At 46.5% G+C, this 21,651-nt stretch overlaps 3 protein-coding genes across 4 annotated transcripts; 2 read left to right on the top strand and 1 right to left on the bottom strand.

The window, feature by feature from the left end:
- Positions 1 to 5,105: 5,105 nt before the first annotated feature.
- Positions 5,106 to 9,912, bottom strand: LOC308152572 (uncharacterized protein). The gene is made up of 5 exons (XM_080525577.1): positions 9,833 to 9,912; positions 8,898 to 9,239; positions 7,889 to 8,118; positions 6,739 to 6,853; positions 5,106 to 6,632 (listed from the first exon to the last, which is right to left on the bottom strand). The coding sequence occupies exons 2-5, from the start codon at positions 9,193 to 9,195 to the stop codon at positions 5,530 to 5,532; spliced, it is 1,746 nt and encodes a 581-aa protein (XP_080381703.1). The 5' UTR covers positions 9,196 to 9,239; positions 9,833 to 9,912; the 3' UTR covers positions 5,106 to 5,529.
- A 459-nt stretch (positions 9,913 to 10,371) lies between these two features.
- mif (macrophage migration inhibitory factor) lies at positions 10,372 to 11,724 on the top strand. 2 transcript variants are annotated; one of them, XM_080526190.1, is made up of 3 exons: positions 10,372 to 10,551; positions 11,093 to 11,214; positions 11,436 to 11,724. In XM_080526190.1, the coding sequence occupies exons 1-3, from the start codon at positions 10,444 to 10,446 to the stop codon at positions 11,500 to 11,502; spliced, it is 297 nt and encodes a 98-aa protein (XP_080382316.1). In that variant the 5' UTR covers positions 10,372 to 10,443; the 3' UTR covers positions 11,503 to 11,724. The 2 variants fall into 2 exon arrangements, with proteins under 2 accessions (XP_080382316.1, XP_080382315.1); XM_080526189.1 differs by having other exon boundaries at positions 11,042 to 11,214.
- Positions 11,725 to 17,404: 5,680 nt separating this feature from the next.
- LOC308153849 (uncharacterized protein) lies at positions 17,405 to 20,967 on the top strand (the record flags this gene model as incomplete). The annotated part of the gene is made up of 3 exons (XM_080527033.1): positions 17,405 to 17,693; positions 18,145 to 18,266; positions 20,024 to 20,967. The coding sequence occupies 3 exons, from the start codon at positions 17,405 to 17,407 to the stop codon at positions 20,882 to 20,884; spliced, it is 1,272 nt and encodes a 423-aa protein (XP_080383159.1). The 3' UTR covers positions 20,885 to 20,967.
- Between the last annotated feature and the right edge of the window lie 684 nt (positions 20,968 to 21,651).

Genomic DNA, 21,651 nt, shown 5'->3' with positions numbered 1-21,651 from the left:
CCCTGACCGTACGCATACTGGGCGCGAGCTGCGCGGAAGAAGCCCGCAGCTGACTGCAGAGGAACTCTTCCGTATGAGAGGGCGTGGTCTCTGGAGTGGACAGCAGACTACGGAAGGGTGCGAAAGAAAGCATGTGTCTACAAGTTAGGGTAACAAGTTCGAGTCCCCTGGGGGCTGACAGACAGACAGACAGACAGACAGACAGACAGCAGTGCAGGGAGCCAAGTAGCAGACAGTGAACTAGTCTCCCTCCCTGCCCAATTCCATTTCGGCCCCTGTAGCCTAGGCCTACATCCTGCCTCTACCCCTTGCCAACTACACCTCTAAAATTAGAGTTGTGCAGTAGGCTAGAGCTGCTTTCAGTGCGGAGGCTCAAATCCAGTCATTTGCGATCTGTGAACAGCAAAGTGCTAGGAGCTAAGAGCTAGGACCTAGGAGCTAGGGAACGAGCCGTTGTTCTGAAATGGAACATGGAGGGAGCAGGACAGCTCCGAGGCTGAACCAGGTGTTGTCCTGAGGCTCTGTAAAGTTTCACAAATCTCGTGTGCGTACAACTCAAGAAGAGTTTCCCTTCAAAGCCTCGAGATCAGATAACTGACATATTTGATTATCAACATTTCAAATCAAATCAAATCAAATACAATTTTATTTGTATAGCGCATTTCTTACAAGATGCAACTCAATGCGCTTCACATAACAAACATTCTCAGTCAATCAATCAATCAATCAATCAATCAATACTGACAGAGCCGCAGGCAGGCAAAAGTAAAAACCTGTACACTATGTAGCCAGGAAAATTCCCTTGCAGCCCTCTACACATAGAGCGACTACTAGCCAGTTTGCCTACCAGCACCCAGCGGTGGGCCCCCACACCCCCCCCCCGGGGAGCCCCCGCCGCCCCACACACCCAGCCCACCCCACCACCAGCACACCCGTGACCCGGCCCAGCCAAGCAAGCACAGACCATAAAAGGCCCCGCACAAGGACGGCCAAGCAAGTGCCCCGGCGGCGGAACAGACCAAGAGTCTTATGAGTCAGTTATGTCTTGAGGCTTTGAAGGAGAAGGGAAACTGTCTTGAGTTGCACACACACACACACACACACACACAGACAGACATACATACGCACACACACACAGACAGACATACATACGCACACACACACACACACAGAATACTCAGCAGCTTTCTGTTCCAGCTTTGTGAACCCATGACACTGCACAAGGAAATACAAAATCCACCAAGCCCACAGTCTCAGATAAGGGTTATTTTATGGTCAACATCTGGACAGTGCCAGTTACACAACATCATTGCCAGTCACTCTAGTTTCACTCAAAGTCAGTTCAGTTTCAGTGACACGTGTCGGAGGCAGCGACTCCTTCACTTTCTGTATCTATGACAGCTAAGCAACTGTGTTGACAGTGGGATGGCTTAGGCCCACTGCTTAGTTGTCATGGATACAGAAGCTTCTTTTCCAGCCATATAGTGATCACCCAGGCCAATGCACATGGCGTGCGATGATGACAATCATGACATGACAATGACCAATGGGTTGGGAGTATTGTTCCGCACGGACAGTTTAGTGCGTGGTGCCCGAGTTGTTTATTCTACTTACTGCTTGAGTGTGTTGTTGACAATCATTCATGTCTTTCATTAAACGTTTAGCTTTGTCATTTGATACGCCGCCTACGACTCTCGTTTTTTGGCACTACAATACCCTCCTTAAAGCACATATTTTATACTCTCGCAATGTAGTTGGCATCTTGGTGACGACGGCTCCAATCTCTCCCAGATCCACGTCAAACTCCTGTCTGTTCAACCAGAAGTAAGTTGTCTGGAACTAGCGGTCCTCCTGTACACTACAGCCTCAACTGTTGACCAAGTTGAACTATCCTTTCATTGTGAGACTGCAGAATCTTGTAGACCCACAACCAACCGCCTCCTTTTTACGTTATGGAAAATTAGTTGATGCTCAGCAAGCTAGCTGTCTATGACCGAAATACTGTAAAATGTATGCTGTATGCAGTCTCGCTCCCCGTTATGAGTGACTCAATTAATTTAGATGCACCAGTTGAAGTTTCCCAATTTTCCCATTGTGACGTCGCACGCCGTGTGCATTGTCTCATTCAAAACAATGGAAGCGATTACATCGCACGCCGTGTGCATTAGCCTAGGGTGATCACTGTATCACTGTGACAGAAAGACAATAATCTTTTCAGGCTGCCATACTGTACCTATCATGTTCACTATTTGCACTTCTGGTTAGATGCTAAACTGCATTTCGTTGTCTGGTACTCTGCAATGACAATAAAGTTGAATCTAATCTAATCTAACCTAATCTAATGTGTATGCTGTCAGCCTAGATAAGCAGGATCAATGAGTAAGTCATACATGAGCTATTCCATCTTTAGTTAGGGGTTAGAATCAAATGGATGTGTTTCCCAGAAGACCCACGGGTCAGTAGGGGAAGTTTAGCTGAGTCTCAAAGCTGGGAAGGGGTGTCAACTAGAACTGTCAACCAAACCAAGGTTCCTGCCCTGTGTGTATAAAACACATTCTCGTGTGTCCCTGTGTCATATTACAAGCCTGCTCAGAGAGGCTAATAGAGGACCCATCGATCCATACAGGGCTGAGTTGTCCTGTCCTGTCTCAAACTCTCACAGCTGAATGAGACATAGCCAGACAGCAGGGTCTGGACCTGGTTAAGACTTAGCTCAATGACACTGGACGACATTGGACTGAGCTGAGGACCGATCTCTCTCTCGCCCACGCACACACACAGGCTTCTCTGAGCAGTACACACAGTCCACGACTCTGTAGTGCAAGAATGCTGGATAGGTGGATGCTTCACACCTCCAGGGGGTTGTCTCTGTTCTTCCTCCTGGCCAGCCTCAGTGGCCTGGTCCTGGGGGAGGTGGGAGACTTCTCCCCCTGCCTCCAGTTCTTCTACATGCGAACACCCCCGAAAGGCATGGGCGGTGAGGGGTACCAGCCCATATGCCAGCGCTACAGGAACGTGTACCGCTTTGCCAGCCTGTACCAGCGCCGGCGTCGGGCCACCCTCTACTCTGCCTATATGCTGACCCCTGGAGGAGGAAAACGGCCCAGCAACAAATGGATGTATGAGCCACAGGTGAGGAGTGTGTGTGTCAGTCAATTGGTTTTCATTCATATTAATTAAATACAGTACTTTATTGATAACAGCAAAGAGATCAAATGCACTTTATACTGTATATAGTGTTAAATGTGTGTAAGTGTCATTCTGAAGCATATAGAATTCAGCATTTCTGAGGAGTTTTGTCAGGTGGCACAAAGTATAGAGAGAGAGAGAGAAAGAGTTTTCTTTTCTTTTTTTTTCATAGCTGATGAGCAGAGGGGGAGGGGCTGGACTTGATACAATATTATCATGTATGATGCTTTCTATTTCCACTTTCCCTTTCCAAACCGAGACCAAACCAAATGTGTTTACACAGCATAAGGGAGCTGTTATTATTATGCGTGTTGTTTATTGTTATCATTAAGTTATATTATTCTGTAATAAGCTAATAGTTCATGTAGATTTAACCATCCCTCTGTGTGGATCCTATTCCCTCCACCTCCTAATACTAATCTGTGTGGGTTCAAAGCTGGCATTTTCCGGTGCTAGCCCAGAGATGTGCCGTTTCCCCCGGCGTGGACCCGTAGACCAGAACGTGGTGGAGAGCCAGGCGGTGCTCCAGGACTACGTCAACTCCTCCTACACCAAGGGCCACCTCAACCCCAGCCTGCATCACCAGCAGCCAGAGGAGCGCAGGGCCACCTTCACCCTGACCAACGTGGTCCCTCAGCGGGCAGTCTCCAACTCCGGCCCCTGGGCTCAGCTGGAGGCTGAGGTGAGGGCCAGCCTGGGCGCCTACTGCACAGGGCCGGTGTACCTGGTGACGGGGGCCCTGCCTTACCTCTCGGAGCGCTGGCTGGCGTACCGCGTGGCCGTGCCGGAGTACTTGTGGTCCGCCTACTGCTGCCCCTCCTACAATGCCAGCCTCCCCGCTTCCCTGCGCCCCTTCTTCCCCACATATGCTGCCATAGGCCGGAACGACCCTCTCAGCAGTGGGGAGATCGTGCCGGTGGACCCCAAGGCGAAGGCCTCGGTCCGCGGGTACGATGTGAGGAGGATGCCCCTGAGGACCATGGAGGTGGTTCTACAGCAGAGGCTGGCCACTCTCATCAGTCTGTTTCACAGCCAATGCCTGTGAACCGAGTGTGAGGTCACACTATTGTTATTAATGATAAAATAAGTGTTAAGGATATGATTTATCTCAAAAAGCGATATAAATAGAATTAAAACAAGTCTCTCAGAGGAGTTTTGTATTCCTTTGAATTAATATGCCACTAGTTTTCTACACTACATTGCAAACACACACATTCTGGTGATCTCTAAGGTCATGTTCTCACATGGAAGTCTGAATCAGGACCCGGAGCAAGTGGATGAGTTTGCAACATTGTTGCATAAATTATTTCTCTAATTTCCGTTCTCACAGCCCTTTATGTAAACGAAGTATCATACGCAATTGAAGCAACAGATGTGGTAGTCGATTGGTCAGAAAAAATGAAAATTGCCCATTCGTCCCGCTCTTATCCAGATCAACACACATGCGCTGTTGTTTTCCTATGGACAGCCTCGATGTGTCGTTTCTAACTGGAGTGAAACCACCCTTTTCAAGCGGAGCATCCGTTGGTTCTTTGCTCCGGGAGTTACTTCGAATGCGCATTCTCACAGTTCCAAACAACGCAGAGCAAAACAAGTGAAGCAAATGTTCTAGTGAGAACACACCCTAAATCAAAATAAATTGAAATAAACATGTTGTTTTTGAGTCTAGGAAAGTCAAGAGTGATATAAGGTCTACATTGAACCATGAGTCAGAAAAACATTAATGAGTTCTGCGACAACGCCTTGGTTGACTGATGGTATCTTTTAAACTCACCGTCAGACCATAGCTCATAGAAGACAAAATCAATAAACAGAGCCATGTTCAATTCTCCAGTTCAGACTTGGACCTGAGTGGAATTGAGTGGAGCAACTTTGGAACTGAGAGGGTTAATGGAAGTGAGGAGACAGTCACTGGATACATTTAAAATGTTTATTCCTGATGGATAATACAGAAAACAAACAAATAGTACAAAATACCATATGGTTATTATCATCGATAAAGTCATGACTAAACGAGGCAAATGATGTTTTCAAAGTGAAAATAATCACGTCATTATATAAAGATACCATGTACATTTGAGAAACATAAATAAAAAGCACAAGTTCCTCTATATACACCATGAAAAACACCGTCATTCAACCTCTCTGTCACCTACTGTAGCATTGTCCCTGGTTTTATGCGTTCTTGAAGGGAATTTCTTAACACAATAAAAAGGTTTTAAAATCAATCTGTAAAACCTCAATTTGGACTGTTGATTTCCCAATTTTCAAAAACAATATTTACCGCAAAGGCATCATCCCGAGTAACTGAGCAAATCTGGATGGCTTACCCAAAAAATATCAAATGTTATAAAAGCACTGGTGGTCTTTGAGCTGCTCCGGTTCGCTGAAGCTCTTGTCACACTGGGAACACTGGTTGGCCGCCCGTTCCCCGCTGTGGATCAGCTGGTGTCTCTTCAGGTACTCCACCCGGCTGAAGCGCTTCCCGCACGCCTCGCACCCGTACGGGCGCTCGCCCGTGTGGATCCTCTGGTGCCTCTCCAGGTTACCCAGGCGACTGAAGCTCCGTCCGCACTGCGGGCAGCGGTGCGGCCTCTCGCCCGAGTGCACCTGCTGGTGGCGCTCCAGTGACCGCGAGTGCGTGAAGCTCTTCCCGCACAGCTCACAGCGGTGGGGCCGCTCCGCCGCGCACACGCTCTCGTGGTTCTTCAGCGCCCAGGCGTGGCTGAAGGCCGTGCCACAGGAGGCGCACGGGAACGGGGTTTCCTCGGCCCCTTCCCCCAGCAGGTTGGGGCCCCCCAGGGGACACGGGTGCTCCCCCAGCTCGGCCACCGAGACGAAGCCTCCACCGCACTGGGTGCAGAAGTGCAGCAGGTCACCAGTCTCCTCTTCGCCGCTGTCCTCCACGCTCTCTGGAGCCTCCGCGTGACGGGGCTCCTCCTGGCCTCCCTGCTCCCCTGCTGCGTCCCCCTCCTCCTTCAGCCTCTTGGGCCAGCCTGGCTGCAGCTCCTCTTCAGCCCCCCCTGGTGGTGGCCTCTGATCATCCTTCAGACCGGCCGGACCCAGCAGGACGTCTTCAGAGTCCTCCTCCGTGGCTGGTGGCGACTCTGGCTCTTCCTCGTGTTCTAACCCGTCAAGCCCGATGTACTTCTGGCCTAGGCTGAACTCGCTGCCCGGTACTATTTTGGGGTCGGGGCTCATGGAGTTGGTCTCCGCGTTGGGGGCTCGGAGGGTGGCCTGCTCGCGGCCCCTCTCTGCCCGCAGCGCTGTCTCCAGCCCGCTCAGCTCCTCCACACTCATCCCCCCCTCAGAGGCCTCTGTTGGTTGGGAATCCACCTCCCACTCCTCCCCCTCGTCCTCATCATCGTCCTCCTCCTCTTCCATCTCTTCAGCCCCCATGGCTGGGAGCCGCTTTGCTGCCTCTAGACTGAGCTCCACATCTCCTACAGAAGAGAGAGAGAGAGAGAGAGACAGAGAGAGAGAGCACCTTTAGTCCCATTAAGGTGGCCAGTAAAGTCCATTGATCTGGTTCTGAGTTAGTTCCAGTACCTTCACTGTGGGTTCTGGATCTGGCTTTGAGGTTCTGGTCAGGCGGGTCCATCTTCAGGGCCTCCTTGATCAGCCGGAGAGACGCAGGCTGATAGCCCTCCTCCACCTCTGCGGACTACAGAGAGAGAGCCATAGAGAACTACATTACCCACTACATCTCTGCAGACTACAGAGAGTGAGCCATAGAGAACTACATTAACCATTACATCTCTGCGGACTACAGAGAGTGAGCCATAGAGAACTACTTTACTCACTACTGACAACAACGACAGTCTCTTCTACAAAGGGCACATTCCAGATCGACTACAATGCAGTCGCCTGCCAGATCTCACGATAACTGGATAAACCTAACACGGAAAACCCACACTGCCTGCACGCATGCGCCAATGTCATGCAAGTATTGTGAAATTCTTTTAACTGTCCTACGTTCTATTCAATAGCTTCATCCACACCGCATGTGTGCGTCTGCAAGTTTGTGCTTTACCCCGCGTCTCACAAATAGAAACGGGTCCTAATTTGAGACACGGGACTCCAACCGATATTTTGCAAGTCCCGCATCTCCCATCTGTTGATTGGTTAGGACACTCAAACAGTGCATCCATAGGCTACTTCTCTCCTGCGTGTATTAATCGCGTCTGGTGTGTGAGAGTCTAAACGTTCGCCATTCACACGCTTTTCACGTTGACGTACGTATTGCCGGTGTGGTTTCCCTGTTACATGGAGCAAATTGTATCGTAAGATATGGGCTAGCTATCTAATGTGCAGTCGATGTGCAGGCCTAAGCACGCTGTCATTGGCAGAGACATGCACCTGACAGGATGTTAGCAGACGTATTTTATCCAATCGTATTAACTCCATGCTCTACCAACGGAGCCACACGGGACCGAAACATATTAATATTCATGCTTGTGTTAACGTCTTAGTGGACTTGAGCTTCTGAGTGCTCTACTGAAGCTGCTCCGGCATGTAAATATCAAAATCAATACCCATCTCAACTCAACTACAGCAGTGATTCAAAACACAGGCGAAGTGCAGGCTGTATTCTAACGCCACATCAATAGATAACACATTGTTCTTTTAGAACGGCTGCACTCCGAGGCACCGATGCTTCTCCCTTTTCCGGCTCCTCAGCGCTGCCTGGCTCCCTCACCTCCTCTTTGATGTCGGCCGTCTCCTCCCCCTCTCCTGCAACACTGCCACCCTCCTCCTCCTCCTCCTCCTCTTCTTCTTCTTCTCCCTCTGGGAACTGGATGAGGTACATCTCCAGCGCCTCCTTCCTCCCCCCCTCTGCCACTATCCCAGCTGCTCCTCCTCCTCCTTCCTCCCACACGCCTCCAGGCCAACCCTTCCCAGAGACGGGGCCCAGCTTCTGCTTGCCTTCTGTGGAGGAGGAGGAGGAGGAGTAGGAGGAAGGGGGGGAGGGAGGGAGGGAGAGGGGGGGCAGGGAGAGGGGGAGGGAGAGAGAGAACATGATGAAGGACAGAGAAGGAGGGCAGGGGGAGAGACAGACATGAGAGCAGGAGAGGGGAAGGGGAGGGAGAGTATGTGATTAAGAAGAGGAGGGGGAGGAACAGAAGGAAGCAGGAGAAGCGGGGGGGGGCAGGGAGAGGAAGGGGAGGGAAAGAATGTGATGAAGGAGAAAGGGGAGGGGGAGGAACAGAAGGCAGGGGGGAGAGAAGTGGAGGAGGTGGGGGTAGGGAGAGGGGGAGAAGACAACATGCAGGAGAAAGGAGGGGGAGGGAAGGAGAAGGGAGTGAAACGAGAAGTGAGGAGGTGGGGGCAAGGAGAAGGAGAGAGCGTGAAAAAAGAAAAGAGGAGAGGGAGGGACAGAGAAGGGAGCAGGGAGAGGAGTGGGGGAGTTGAAGGGCAAGGCAGAAGGAGAGAGAGTGAAGATGAGGAGGAGGAGGGAGTAGGCAGGGAAACAGCTCAGCTCCTGCCAGATGGTTTCCAACAAAACAAGTGCTGCTTCACACAACACAAGTGCTTTTTAACTGGAGTGTTGCATCAGTAAATCATATAATGTCGATCTGATATGCTTTCTTCTAGCTAGGAATGACACCACAGTCATGACAACATTCTCTAATGATCACATACGGGTCATTAACTTGTTGTACGATATGATGTTTCTGTGGCTGTACTTACAAAACATGAACACTTACGGGGCACATCATCCATTTTTCGTTTTTTCGACCCACCGTCGTCCGACACAATCAGACCGGAATTGCGGCGACTCTCTGCCCACCCTATCCCGTACTTGCGTTCGTTTCTCAATTTATTCTCCGTCAGTCTCAGTCGCAGCTTAAGGGCCTCGTTTTCCTTCCTGTTCAAGGATATTTCCACCAGACAGTCGTTCACCGTGTCCTGGAACAGTTTGGTGATCTCGCACACCGACGCCCGGACCAGACTGTCCATGACCGAGGTGAGGTGGGACTGGAAGGTCTTCACCGCGTCCGCCATGGGGGGCTCGACGTGGGACACGAAGGTGGACAGGAGAGAATCAACTGCAACACACACATGATGACCAACAATTAGCTGAGTTAAAAAATAATGTTTACCGATTCACTAACGCTCAGGAAGAAAAAAAATGGATAGCGGTGGTAGCCACCTCACTCCTCCCATGCATTTGTACTCAGAACAGAACAGTACGTAGGCTGAACGTTAATAACACAGGATGTTACACTCAAATGAATGAAGCCACAACGAGAGAAATTGAGCGAGTTATCTTAGCTAACGTTGATCACAACTACACCCCAACACCACAGACAACTAGCGATACACGAAACAAGCGAACAACTTGTAGATTGAAGACGGACGAGCGTATTCGGCCATCGCCGTTGATTGGAAACCATACATGGCGTAGCGTTGGTTTGACAAAACCCTCGAATTGCTCTCCTCTTCGACTAGTACTACACTATGTACTAAATGTCTTCAACGGAGTAAGAAGTCACCATACACGTAACATGTAACGTGTCGCTATCTGACGCTCAGTGTCCCTCAAAAACCTCGCCACGGTGGGCAAGTCGAGCGGTGCTAGTATGTAGCCAGCTAGGCTAGACGTTAGAGATAGCTAACGTAATACCTCGAAACTGCGTACCGTGTAGCCGGTTAAAACCCGGTGGTTGTGTTTCCTCCACAGTAGTATACTGGTTGATTTCGACCGTCGAGAGAAACCAGGCGTGCCTATCGATTAGCCGAGACACGGGTTGTCAAACGAGAGGTAAAAAAATCCAACTTTTATGTCCTCCTCCCCCTGAAAGCACGGAGTGTTTTCCTCCTCGCCACCACCGCTGGAGGGTCGCTGCTGGAGAATGTCGGACATGCGCAGTAGACATTACCGTACACTCAAGAGCAACCGCACCCAAAACATTGAGCTTGCGTTGCTTTGGCATCATTACTCCGATGTCAGACGTCGTCAGCTCGTGCACGAATTAACATTTAAGATTACACAACGATACGTTACGCTATAATTTAACATTTACATTATTTCTAAATCCATATGTATTTATTTTTGTAATTGCACCACTTGTCTTTATGCCTCAAACATTAGTCACAGTGTGTCCTCCGAGATGGTGGGTGGCGCTCTTCGTATATCGATAAAAAAAATCAAGCACACCACCAAAACCAGAGAGCAAAAGAAGCTTTGCCTGCATAACTGCACATACAGTTGTCATTCGGCTACAGAAGAGAGCACTTTGCAAAGCAATCATGCCGATGTTCGTGGTGAATACTAATGTGGCCAAGAGTGACGTTCCGGCCGCACTACTGTCAGAAGCTACGGATGAACTGGCAAAGGCGACGGGCAAACCTGCACAGGTGACACATAGCATCTATTGTCTTCCCTGGGGAAGAGGTTGCATTGATTGTATCAAATCTATATTTATCTCAAATATATACATTATATGATAGGTGATTGGGATATATCTAGGTGTGGTAGCCAGCCAGGAAGATATTACTTAGTGTTATGCATTCTTTCTGCATCGAGGATTGCTGCGTCTGGACTCATGTTGCATCATTTCAGAGACTTCCAAAACCATTATGTCCTCAGGGATGCTAGCCATAAATTGGACTTGCGCAGGCCCTACGGACTCCCAAAGTAGGACATCTAGAATAGATCATTAATCATGATCAAGTAGGCATACAGTGCAACCCAACAATTGCTTACTTATTACAGATTTACAGTGAATGATTGCATTGAGTTATTTATCTTCCAACTACTAGTCTCACTAATCTCTGGTTCAGGCATTATCCAACCACATATTGCCCCATCTCCACTGACTGGTATACATATTTCTTTCTCAATCAGTACATTGCTGTGCAAATTGTCCCGGACCAGATGATGATGTTCGGGGGAAAGGGAGACCCCTGTGCTCTGTGCTCCCTCCACAGCATTGGCAAGATCGGCGGTCCTCAGAACAAACAGTACTCCAAACTAGTGTGTGGACTGCTGAATAAACACCTGGGTATCTCCCCTGACAGGTACTAGGCATGTGGAGAGAGAGACAGAGGAAAAAATGAAAGGGAGGGGGAGAGAGTAAAATTAGGGGGGGGAAAAGGTTAGACTAAACACATGATTTTTTATATTTTTTACTGAAATGAGGGGTGACAGATAGAGAGAGAGCAAGAGACATTCTCTTTCTGTCACTCTCATTGTTAATACTGAGTCATTTTAACCAACTCCTGTTTGGTCTCTGTTTCAGGATCTATGTGAACTTCTTTGACATGGAGGCAGCGAACGTGGCCTGGAACAACTCTACCTTCGGATGAGATAGGGGGCCAGGGGCGACACTTCAATAAGAGCCGACTCCTCGCTTTACTGCCACCTTAATATCACTCGAGCAGGCTGAGTGGACGAAAGCAGAGAAGCCTTATACTTCCTGGCTAACATAGATTAGTCATAAATGCACTTAACTGAGCCCTCGCTTTATGATGGACCCCAATAGCTTTGCACTGGACCTGGCTTTGACTCTTTGCAATAAACCCTCTGATCAATCCACGTTTTTTCTGTGTGTTTTCATTGTTTTGACGGAGAGGATGCCTGATCACTGCTGTTGTTGACAACAAACGGTATGGTTTTACCTTCCCTCACAGTCAGTCTGGTGTGTTACATGCATTATGCCCTACATGCACTTAAGAGACAACCATACATGTGTTGAGACTGATGAATTAAACATGAAAAATAGCCATTGTTCAGAGAGTTCAGAACGATGGAAAGAGGACTGTTTACTTGTCCTAACCAGTAGAGGTAATTGGAATACCTTGGTAGTTCACACACAGATGGTCAAACAAGGTTCTGGGGCTGTTGTGGGTCTGTACCATAAAAGTAGGTTCCAAACAGTCCAATGGCACTTGTTAAATCATATTTCACAGTCAGTGACGCAATCACAAGGACACATTTCATAATTAAATTGTTTTTCAGGTGGTTGGGTGAAAATAAATGAGAATGTGAGGATGCATGCGTGTGTGTGTGACAATAACCCATGTCTATGTGTACTTCTTTCAACTGGAGGCACAGAACGTGGGTTGGGATAACTCAACTTCCAAAGTTGACATTGTATCCCTGAATGACAATAAATGAAAGAAGGCATGTCCAGCAAAGGACATAGAAATGCTATTTTGTTAAGTATATTAAACAATGACTATAATATATTTTCTAAGATCCTTGCTATGTGTCTTGAGAAGGCCATCCGCTCCTTAATACATCTGTATTCCATCAACGTCACTAAAGGAAAATCCAGGCTTATTTTTGACAAGTTTCGCGAGAGAGCACGGAGGTGAATGATGCCAGGAAACAGCTCTTCACACAGAAGTCCAGAACTTTAGAGAACATTCCTCCAACCCAGGCAGCCCTCAAAGAGCACATTAAGCGCACTTGCTACCAGGCCAACTGTTGGAACCAGGTACTGGTCCTGGATCCAGAGATGCCAGAGCCATCCTCTTCCGGGCCTCTGGGGTCAAATCTGACTTCCCTCCACATCTGAAAATAAACCTTATGATATGTACTAACTATGGTAGAAATGTCATGCTTTCTTCAAAAAGTGCACAATTCTTGTGCTAAGCCACTCCACTAGTGGGAGGACCCGGCAATAAGTGTCTAGTACTATGCCTGCCTGCATCTTATGTAGGCATAAGTAGCCTGCCATTGGTCGCACTGGCTACACTATTGGAGCAGCCCTCCTTTCATGTCCAATATGGAACAATCACTTGTGTACCGCAGGTGGTAACACACTGGCCAATGGTGCCTGGCAACCCCAAAACATCAAGCAGGTAGAGCAGATTGGAAGGGGCCGATATCACATGAACTGGCAGCAGACTTTGACCTGAATCATACAGCTTCTACCCTATCTTTATCTTAAGTCAGTGTTGAAGTGCATCTCTGGGAAGGGTATGATTTCAAACTGAGGGATGCTGCTGTTGGCAGGGGAACGGTCTCTGCTTTACATAAGCTGGTTGGCCTGTCCTGCCCAAACAACAACATCCCTACTCAATTACACTGGGGACAGGACTTGGGTGTTTTTTTTTACCGCAGCACAGGGGATTGGGATGCAATCTTGGAAAACACAAATTCAATATCACAGTGTGTAAATCAAATGATTCAAATGAAGGTTGTGCACTGGGTAGACATCACACCATACAGGCTGAAAAAGATGGACCAAAGCCTGTTAGATTTGTGTTGGCATGGCTGGGACGAGGCTGGTACACTAATGCATCTGTTCTGGAAGTCTCCTGATTTTAAAAGATTCTGGACTGAGGTAATAATAATAATAATAATAATAATAATAACTTAAATGTATATAGCGCCTTTCAGGGGACCTAAAGTCGCTTTACAGGGAAACAAGAAAATAACAAACAGTCAGACAAACAGACAGGCAAACAAAAACAACAACAGAAGTAGGGACTGAAGGCCTTGGCAAACAGGTGGGACGTGAGGGCTGTTTTAAAGGCGACTAGGGTGGGGATGTTGCGGATTGCTGCAGGGAGAGAGTTCCAGAGGGTGGGGGCTGCCACAATAAAAGCTCTATCCCTGAAGGTTGGCAGGTTGGTGCGGGGGGTGGCAAGCAGGCCTGAGTCTGAAGACCGCAGGTTCCGGGGAGGGGCATGTGAGCAGAGGAGGTGGGATAAGTATTGGGGGGCACGGGCATGGAGGGACTTGTAGGTGAGGAGGTGGATTTTGTAGGAGATGCGGGACTTCACCGGAAGCCAGGGGAGGTGGATGAAGGTGGGAGTGATGTGCTGCCACGGCTTTGTGTGACTGAGAACCCTGGCAGCGGAGTTTTGGACATACTGGAGCCTGTCCAGGGTTTTGTTGGGTACCCCAAACAGGACACCATTGCAGTAATCCAGGCGGAGGTGACAAACGCATGGACCAGGGTTTCAGCAACAGACTCTGAGAGTGACGGTCGGAGTCTGGCAATGTTCCTTAGGTGGAAGAAGGCGGATTTGGTGATTTGACTTGATGTGGGATTGGAAGGAAAGGGTGGAGTTAAGGATGACACCCAGGTTGCGGACTTCGGGAGATGGGGAGATGGAGCAGCCGCCAACCTCGAGGATGAAGTCACCAGCCTTCTGGAGCAGCGCCTTGGATGCCGCAACCATGAGCTCTGTTTTCTTACTGTTAAGTTTGAGAAAATGTAATGACATCCAGGTTTTTATTTTATGCGCACAGTTGAAGGGACTGAGGGGGGAGATACCTGGAAGGGACTTCTGGACTCATTATCAATGGTACAAGCAACCTCTGCCCTACGATCCTATGACCACGGAATAGATGGACTCTGGGACATTATTAGATCACTTATAGACCATAATGATAGAGCGTAGCCTAATATAATGCCTATATATACATGTATGTATGTATGTACTGTCACTCTGCATCAATATAATCTAGGTTCACCTAGATCTCGTTGCTTTGCATAAATTAAATCAGAGACTTATTCCTGAGACTTCTATAACTGCCATATCCATTACCTGACCTTATCTACAGCTTAAGTCATTGTTGAAGTGCATATCTGAGAAGGTTATTGACGTAAGATGTAAAGGCCGGTTACACAACAAACTGAGGGATGCTGCTGTTGGCAGGGGAACGGTCTCTGCCAGGGTAAAGGTCTCTGCCAGGTCTCAGCTGGCTGGCCTGTCCTGTGTGGGTCATATGCTTACTCTTATGAATCCATTATTTATGTTTCCATAACATCCATTGTTGTGTAAAGTTGGTACCAAACAATCAACATTCCTATTCCTGGGTGTGGAGAGGTATGTCTTTCTCCATCATCTATGCTGTAGCTCGAGGGTGCCTTGTGTCACCTACATATGAGATGTTTGTGCCTAATTGTCACCTAACAACAAAGTCAATGATAGACCTATGATAGACTACCTTTTACAGTACTTTGTTGTGTACATCATGCCTGACCAGATGATGACCTTCGGGGGAAAGAGAGACTCCTGTGCTCACTGCTCCCTCTAGTATAGGATTTATCAGGAGAACAGAGCCTTTGATACTCCAAACCGCTGTGTGGACTGCTGAATACACACCTGGGCATATCTTCTAACAGGTACAGGTACAGGTACAGAACACACACACACACACACACACACACACACACACACACACACACACACACACACACACACAGGAATACAACAGTCTAACTTTGTCTATGTTTATGTTTCAGGATGTGGAATTCTTTGACATGGAGCTACAAAACTGGGCTGGGATAACAGCCTCATAACAAAAAAACAAAACTTTTCTTTTAAAATATTCCCTTGATTTTGTTTGGCATATTTAAATGTAAACCCTTACAAAAAGTATATTGTGTTATTGATAATCAAAGCATTCAGTAAACAGTTCACCATTGCAGAGTAGAGACAACCCCTTTAGCATTACCTTTTTCCATGTTGCCTAGTTCACTCGTATAGATGAGAGCAGCGCATCCAGGTATTTTGCCCTTGCGACATTCCCTCGCCCCTTTTTAGGTGAAAACAGTCCCTTTAGTTTGACTGAAATTCAAGTCCGAGGTCTTTGTCAATTTAATAGCAGAAAATAAGAATACAGTATCAACGATCGGCGTCGTTACATGGGGGAAAAATAATAACGAAATAGGGGTTGATGAGTGTCCTTTCATTGTGCCTCCATCAAAGTGGATGAACGACCCAATCCATTGGCCTGAGGTGTCATATCCTGACATATACAAATACCTTATTGAATCTCCAGGTTAATGTATTAATACATCAATCACTGTAATCAATCACATTAATACATCTATCACTTTTTCTGTCGTCAAGACACTTTTGCTGTTTTGGTAGTCTGTCTAATGTAACTAGCTCACTTGCCCCCCTCCACTGGCCCTAGTTTTGGCTAGCTTGCTGTTAATTATTTTTATGATAAATTATAGCTAGCTAGCTATAGCCTCTTTGTGTACTATAACTATGCAGGCTATATAGTGATTAACAGTTTATCTCATTGGCAAATGCATCATCTATGCCCTTGAACAGATTTATTAATTATCCTATCTTAAGAAAACAAATCCCTGGAAGCACATACATTCTCACCAGTGTATAGTATAGTAGTATAGTATAGTAGATAGTGTACATAGCCTTTATTTATGTAAACCAGCTCTTTTCCCTTTTTTTATTTTACCCATGGCCCTCTTGTTTTTTAGTCTTTTTTCCAAGCACCAGGGGAGCCCCCCCTCCTAAATTTCGTTGTATGGTACCTATACTGTATTAATGACAAATAAAGACCATTCATTCATTCAGTGGCTGGGTGGATGTGGTACTGCGGCACAAACCCTCTGCTGAAAATCGTAAACTGGGATTTGTTTTATTGTTTGATGTGCAAAATTCGAAGCAGCAGCTTTCAGACAGGGTGATATCTAAGGTTCGTAGGGTGATCCTAGCGCTCGATTTCATCCAAAAGTGGGCGTGGTTCTGATGACAGGGAAGTGACGTATGACTGCTCTCAGAAAGGCTTGGTGGGGGTTTTTGCGCACCGTCGCAAGATGATCAGCGTGAACAGGTCCAGCCAGGGGAGGGACGACCACCAGATTGGGTACTGGGCATCAACAGACACCAGATGGATACAGCAGGTTTACACACTTCATGGTTACACTGTGTTGCTACAACTGCTCAGAGAAACAGCTCGCTGATTGTCAAGGTCAGGCTAGTTACACTGGATCAGCCGTGTTGATCAGTCAGATCGTTGGGAGCAGAAGAGGTAGCTTTGCTCTGACTGAGCCTGAGCGCTGTCTCATACTTAAACCGGTCTGGCTAGCTAAAAGTGCATAGCTACTAGCTATAACGCTACTAACAAACAAACAAAACAAAAAAAAGATCATCTTAGACATGGGGTTTATTGTGATAACTTCAATTGCTCACACGATCAGAAGCTAAAATGTCATTTTTAGTCACATTCAGACTTTAAGTTAGCTACTGCTACGTCACTCACTAGCTAGCTAGAGTGTGTACCTGTTTCTAGCAGGTTTGTTGTGGTCCCTGATTCTGATGTAAGGTGGAGGAAGGAGGCTTGTAATGTAATCCAGTGTCCCACTCTTAGCTTGAACTCGGTTGTGAACACTGGGTAGAGTAGGAACTTAGTTTGCTTGGATTGGTACTGAGACTTATAAGGGGGAAGTGTTGTTGCTGAATTTCGATTGTTGTAATTGATATTCTTGCAGCCATGTCAGAAGTCATCCTCACCTTCCAGTACAAGCTATGTGGCGTCATGGAAACAATCCTCAACACGGCTGTGCGTGAGATCACTCAGCTGGTGGAGGATGGCTTCCTGGAGGAGGTGACCCGGAGTAAGCATGAAGTGACCCGGAGTAAGCATGAAGTGGACATCCTCAGGAAGAATCTGCAGCAGTGGGAGCTGAGATGGAAGGAAGGGAGGAGGGAAGGAAGGAGAGAGGGGAATGGGGCCTGTGTGAGATGTGGCTGTGCTGGAGACTCTGAGGAGAGGTCGGAGGGTGAGTGCAGTGGTTATGGTTTAGCCTCAGTTGGCCCACAAATCCCTTTTTTTTTGGTTCTGTCATTTGTCATTACATTGAATACAAGTAGGCTACACAATGCAACGAAATGCCTTGGGCAGAGCAGCTCTCAATATCCACAACAATGCAAATAGAATGTAATAGAGATAGTAGGCTATGCTAATATAGACAATTTTACAACAACAAGTAATAAAAAAACAATAATAATAATAATAATATAAATTAGTGTAGCAGCAGGAATTATTGTTAGTATTAGTTCTAATCATAAGATGAGATGAGGTCCGTTGTCTGGTACCCCGCAGTGAATTTGCGGACATTGATTTAATGTAGTCCCAACACACTCTCTGAGTCAATGCATAGAGCTGTCATTCAGGTATGTCATTACAACTCCCTACATAGGATCTCTGATTGTGCTCTCTCCTCTCCACAGAGGTGAATATAGGCCACTGTGTCATCAAACAGGAGGAGATTCCAAAGTCAGAGGGACCCAGCGACCTACCAGAGATGGAGCAGGATACAGAGGAACCTACCATCAGCTTAGCAGTCTCTGAGGTGTGTTCTGATGATGTAATATGGTTGAGAAATAGAAGTTGCCCAAAATCTCCCATTGGGACCATACAGTTAGATCCGTAAATATTTGGACAGTGACACAATTTCCATAATTTTGGCTCTGTATGCCACCACAATGGATTTGAAATTAAACAATCGAGATGTAATTGAAGTGCAGACTTTCAGCTTTAATTCAAAGGGTTGAACAAAAATATTGTATGAAACGTTTAGGAATTGCAACCATTTTTATACACAGTCCCCTATTTTCAGGAGCTCAAAAGTAATTGGAGAAATTAACAATCATAAATAAAATGTAAATTTGTAATACTTTGTTGAGAATCCGTTGCAGGCAATGACTGCCTGAAGTCTGGAACCCATGGACATCACCAAATGCTGGGTTTCCTTTTTTTTCTCTTTGTGATGCTTTGCCAGGCCTTTACTGCAGCTGTCTTCAGTTGTTGTTTGTTCGTGGGTCTTTCTGCCTTTCGTTTTGTCTTCAGCAAGTGAAATGCATGCTCAATCGGGTTGAGATCAGATGATTGACTCGGCCATTGCAGAATATTCCACTTCTTTGCCTTAAAAAACTCCTGGGTTGCTTACACAGTATGTTTTGGGTCATTGTCCATCTGTATTGTGAAGCGCCATCCAATCAACTTTGCTGAATTTGTCTGAATCTGAGCAGATAGACTATCCCTAAACACTTCAGAATTCATCCGTCTGCTTCTGTCTTCTGTCACATCATCAATAAACACTAGTGACCCAGTCCCATTGGAAGCCAGGCATGCCCATGTCATCACACAGCCTCCATTGTTTTTTTTTTACAGATGATGTAGTAAGTGTCGAATCATGAGCTGTTCCAAGCCTTATCCATACTTTCTTCCCATCATTCTGGTACAGGTTGATCTGAGTTTCATCTGTCCAAAGAATGCTCTTCCAGAACAGGGCTGGCTTTTTTAGATGTTTTTTGGCAAAGTCTAATCTGGCCTTTCTATTCTTGAGGCTTATGAATGGCTTGCACCTTGTGGTGAACCCTCTGTATTTGTTCATGTGAAGTCTTCCCTTTATGGTACACTTGGATAATGATATGCCTACCTCCTGGAGACTGTTCTTCACTTGGCTGGATGTTGTGAAGGGGTTTTCCTTTACCATGTAAAGGATCCTGTGATCATCCACCACTCTTGTCTTCCATGGACGTTCAGACCTTTTTGTGGTGCCGAGCTCACCTGTGCGTTATTTTTTTCTCAGAATGTACCAAACAGTTAATTTGGCCACTCCTAATGTTCCCGCTTTGCAGCCTAAGGATGCCTGTTTCACTTGCATCGAGGGCTCCGTTGACTGCATGTTGTGCGTATACAGCAACATCTTCCAAATGCAAATGCCACACTTGGAATCAACTCAGACCTTTTACCTGCTTAATTGATAAAGAAAGAATGAAGGAATAGCCCACACTGGCCCATGAAACAGCTTTTGAGTCAATTGTCCAATTACTTTTGGTCCCTTGAAAAAGAGGGAGCTACATATTAAAGAGCTGTAATTCCTAAACCCTTCCTTCAATTTGGATGTGAATACCCTTACCATAAAGCTGAGTCTGCACTTTAAGCCCATATTCATTATATAACTGTAACGTGAAGATGTTTTTGTAAACAACTAAAATTACAAAAATTCTGTCTGTGTCCAAATATGTATGGACCTAACTGTATATACTGTGTCTGTGTTAATGGGTGGAATCTTTACTGTGAGAGTTGTCTTTTACTCAGCAGGCTGGGTTCAGCTACCAAGCCACTGACATGGGACCCTCTGCCACTGTGGAGCGGCTGGAGGAGAGGCTGGAGGAACGGTCCGAGAGGCCGGAGGAGCAGAGAGTGGGCCGTGCCGTCCACGTCAAAGAGGAAGCTGATGCCCAGAATGAGTGGGGGTGTCTGGCCACCCATGGAGCCCAATCCAGAGAAACAACCGTCATGGCCCATAGTGGGATGCAGAGAACAAGCTCAGATCCAGGGGCACGGACCAGTCAGCCCCAGTCTACACCACCTCCTCCGCAATCAGCAGCACCACGGGCAAGCGAGGAGCAGCCACCACCACAGCCAGCATACGGGACACCCCCCCAGAGGACAGGTGAGAGCGGTGTTGTTGGGGACCCTGAGACTAACCTCTGTGGTCTGAGTGCAGCGTCACAGCCTGGGATAATATGTGCCGAGGACCAGCCGTACTGCTGTCAACACTGCGGCAAGAGCTTCACCCAGCTGAGGAACCTGAAGTACCACCAGAAGTACCACACAGGGAAGAAGGCCTTTACGTGCTCTCAGTGTGGCAAGGGCTTTGTGTACATGTGTCATCTCAGGATTCACATGAAGATCCACACGGGTGACAGGCCCTATAGCTGCACCTTGTGTGGGAAAAGCTTCATCTACCACGGTAATCTAAAGTCCCACCAGCAGCATCACACTGGGGTGAAACCGTTCAGTTGCTCTCAGTGTGGGAAGAGCTTTAGCAGACATATTTACCTGAAGAAACACAGAAGCATTCACACTGGAGAGAGACCGTACGTCTGTTCAAACTGTGGGAAGGGATTCCCAGACCGAGCGGACCTCAAAAGACACGAACAAATCCATGCAAGGTAGATAACTTTGAACATGGACTCTGGAAAACCCAATCTTGTCACAGAAGTAAGAAAAAATGATTTTGTATTTATTTAGGTATGTATAGTTGCTTTTCAGGTTCTGAATAAAATTGACATTTATTTTGATCTTTGCAGAATAAAAGAACACAGTAATACCCAGTGAATCAAGACTTTTTCTTTTTCTTCTTTTGTTTACCCTAAAATACATTATTAGATTAGATTCAACTTTATTGTCATTGTAGAGTACAAGTACTATGAAATGCAGTTTAGAATCTAAACAGAAGTGCAAATAGTGATATAAGAACATGATATAAAAAACTTGATAGTGATAGGTAAAGTAAGGCATGTACGGTAGTTTAGTGGTATGTACAGTTATGAGCTGTACAGTTAAGGTACCTTATTTACAGTATGTAATGGGCAGATGTACAGTACAGGCCAAACGTTTGGACACACCTTCTCATTCAATGTGTTTCCTTTATTTTCATGACTATTTACATTGTAGATTCTCACTGAAGGCATCAAAACTATGAATGAACACATGTGGAATGATGTACTTAACAAAAAAGTGTGAAATAACTCTAAATATGTCTTATATTTTAGATTCCTCAAAGTAGCCACCCTTTGCTTTTTTGTTGTTAATTAAAAAAATGTTGTTGTTGTTAATAAAATATATAATAATAATATTATATATATATATAATAACATATTATTATTAAGACAGATTTTATTAAATATTATTATATATTTTATTAACAACAAAAAAGCAAA

Source organism: Nansenia antarctica (assembly GCF_963989245.1).
Source record: "Nansenia antarctica genome assembly, chromosome: 3".
In the NCBI taxonomy this organism is placed as follows: Eukaryota; Metazoa; Chordata; class Actinopteri; order Argentiniformes; family Microstomatidae; genus Nansenia; species Nansenia antarctica.
The sequence above is the reverse complement of the archived record's forward strand: the minus strand, read 5'-3'. Positions and strand labels throughout refer to the sequence as shown.

What these genes read in the sequence shown, in the direction of transcription:
- LOC308152572 (XM_080525577.1), bottom strand. Translation starts at nt 9,195, where the DNA reads ATGGCGGACGCGGTGAAGACCTTCCAGTCCCACCTCACCTCGGTCATG. An exon ending in AAAAATGGATGATGTGCCCC is followed by an intron (nt 8,119 to 8,897) that starts GTAAGTGTTCAT and finishes CCTCCTCCACAG; the next exon opens with AAGGCAAGCAGAAGCTGGGC. An exon ending in CGGCCGACATCAAAGAGGAG is followed by an intron (nt 6,854 to 7,888) that starts GTGAGGGAGCCA and finishes CTCTCTCTGTAG; the next exon opens with TCCGCAGAGGTGGAGGAGGG.
- mif (XM_080526189.1), top strand. Translation starts at nt 10,444, where the DNA reads ATGCCGATGTTCGTGGTGAATACTAATGTGGCCAAGAGTGACGTTCCG. An exon ending in CGACGGGCAAACCTGCACAG is followed by an intron (nt 10,552 to 11,041) that starts GTGACACATAGC and finishes TTTCTCAATCAG; the next exon opens with TACATTGCTGTGCAAATTGT. An exon ending in CTGGGTATCTCCCCTGACAG is followed by an intron (nt 11,215 to 11,435) that starts GTACTAGGCATG and finishes TCTCTGTTTCAG; the next exon opens with GATCTATGTGAACTTCTTTG.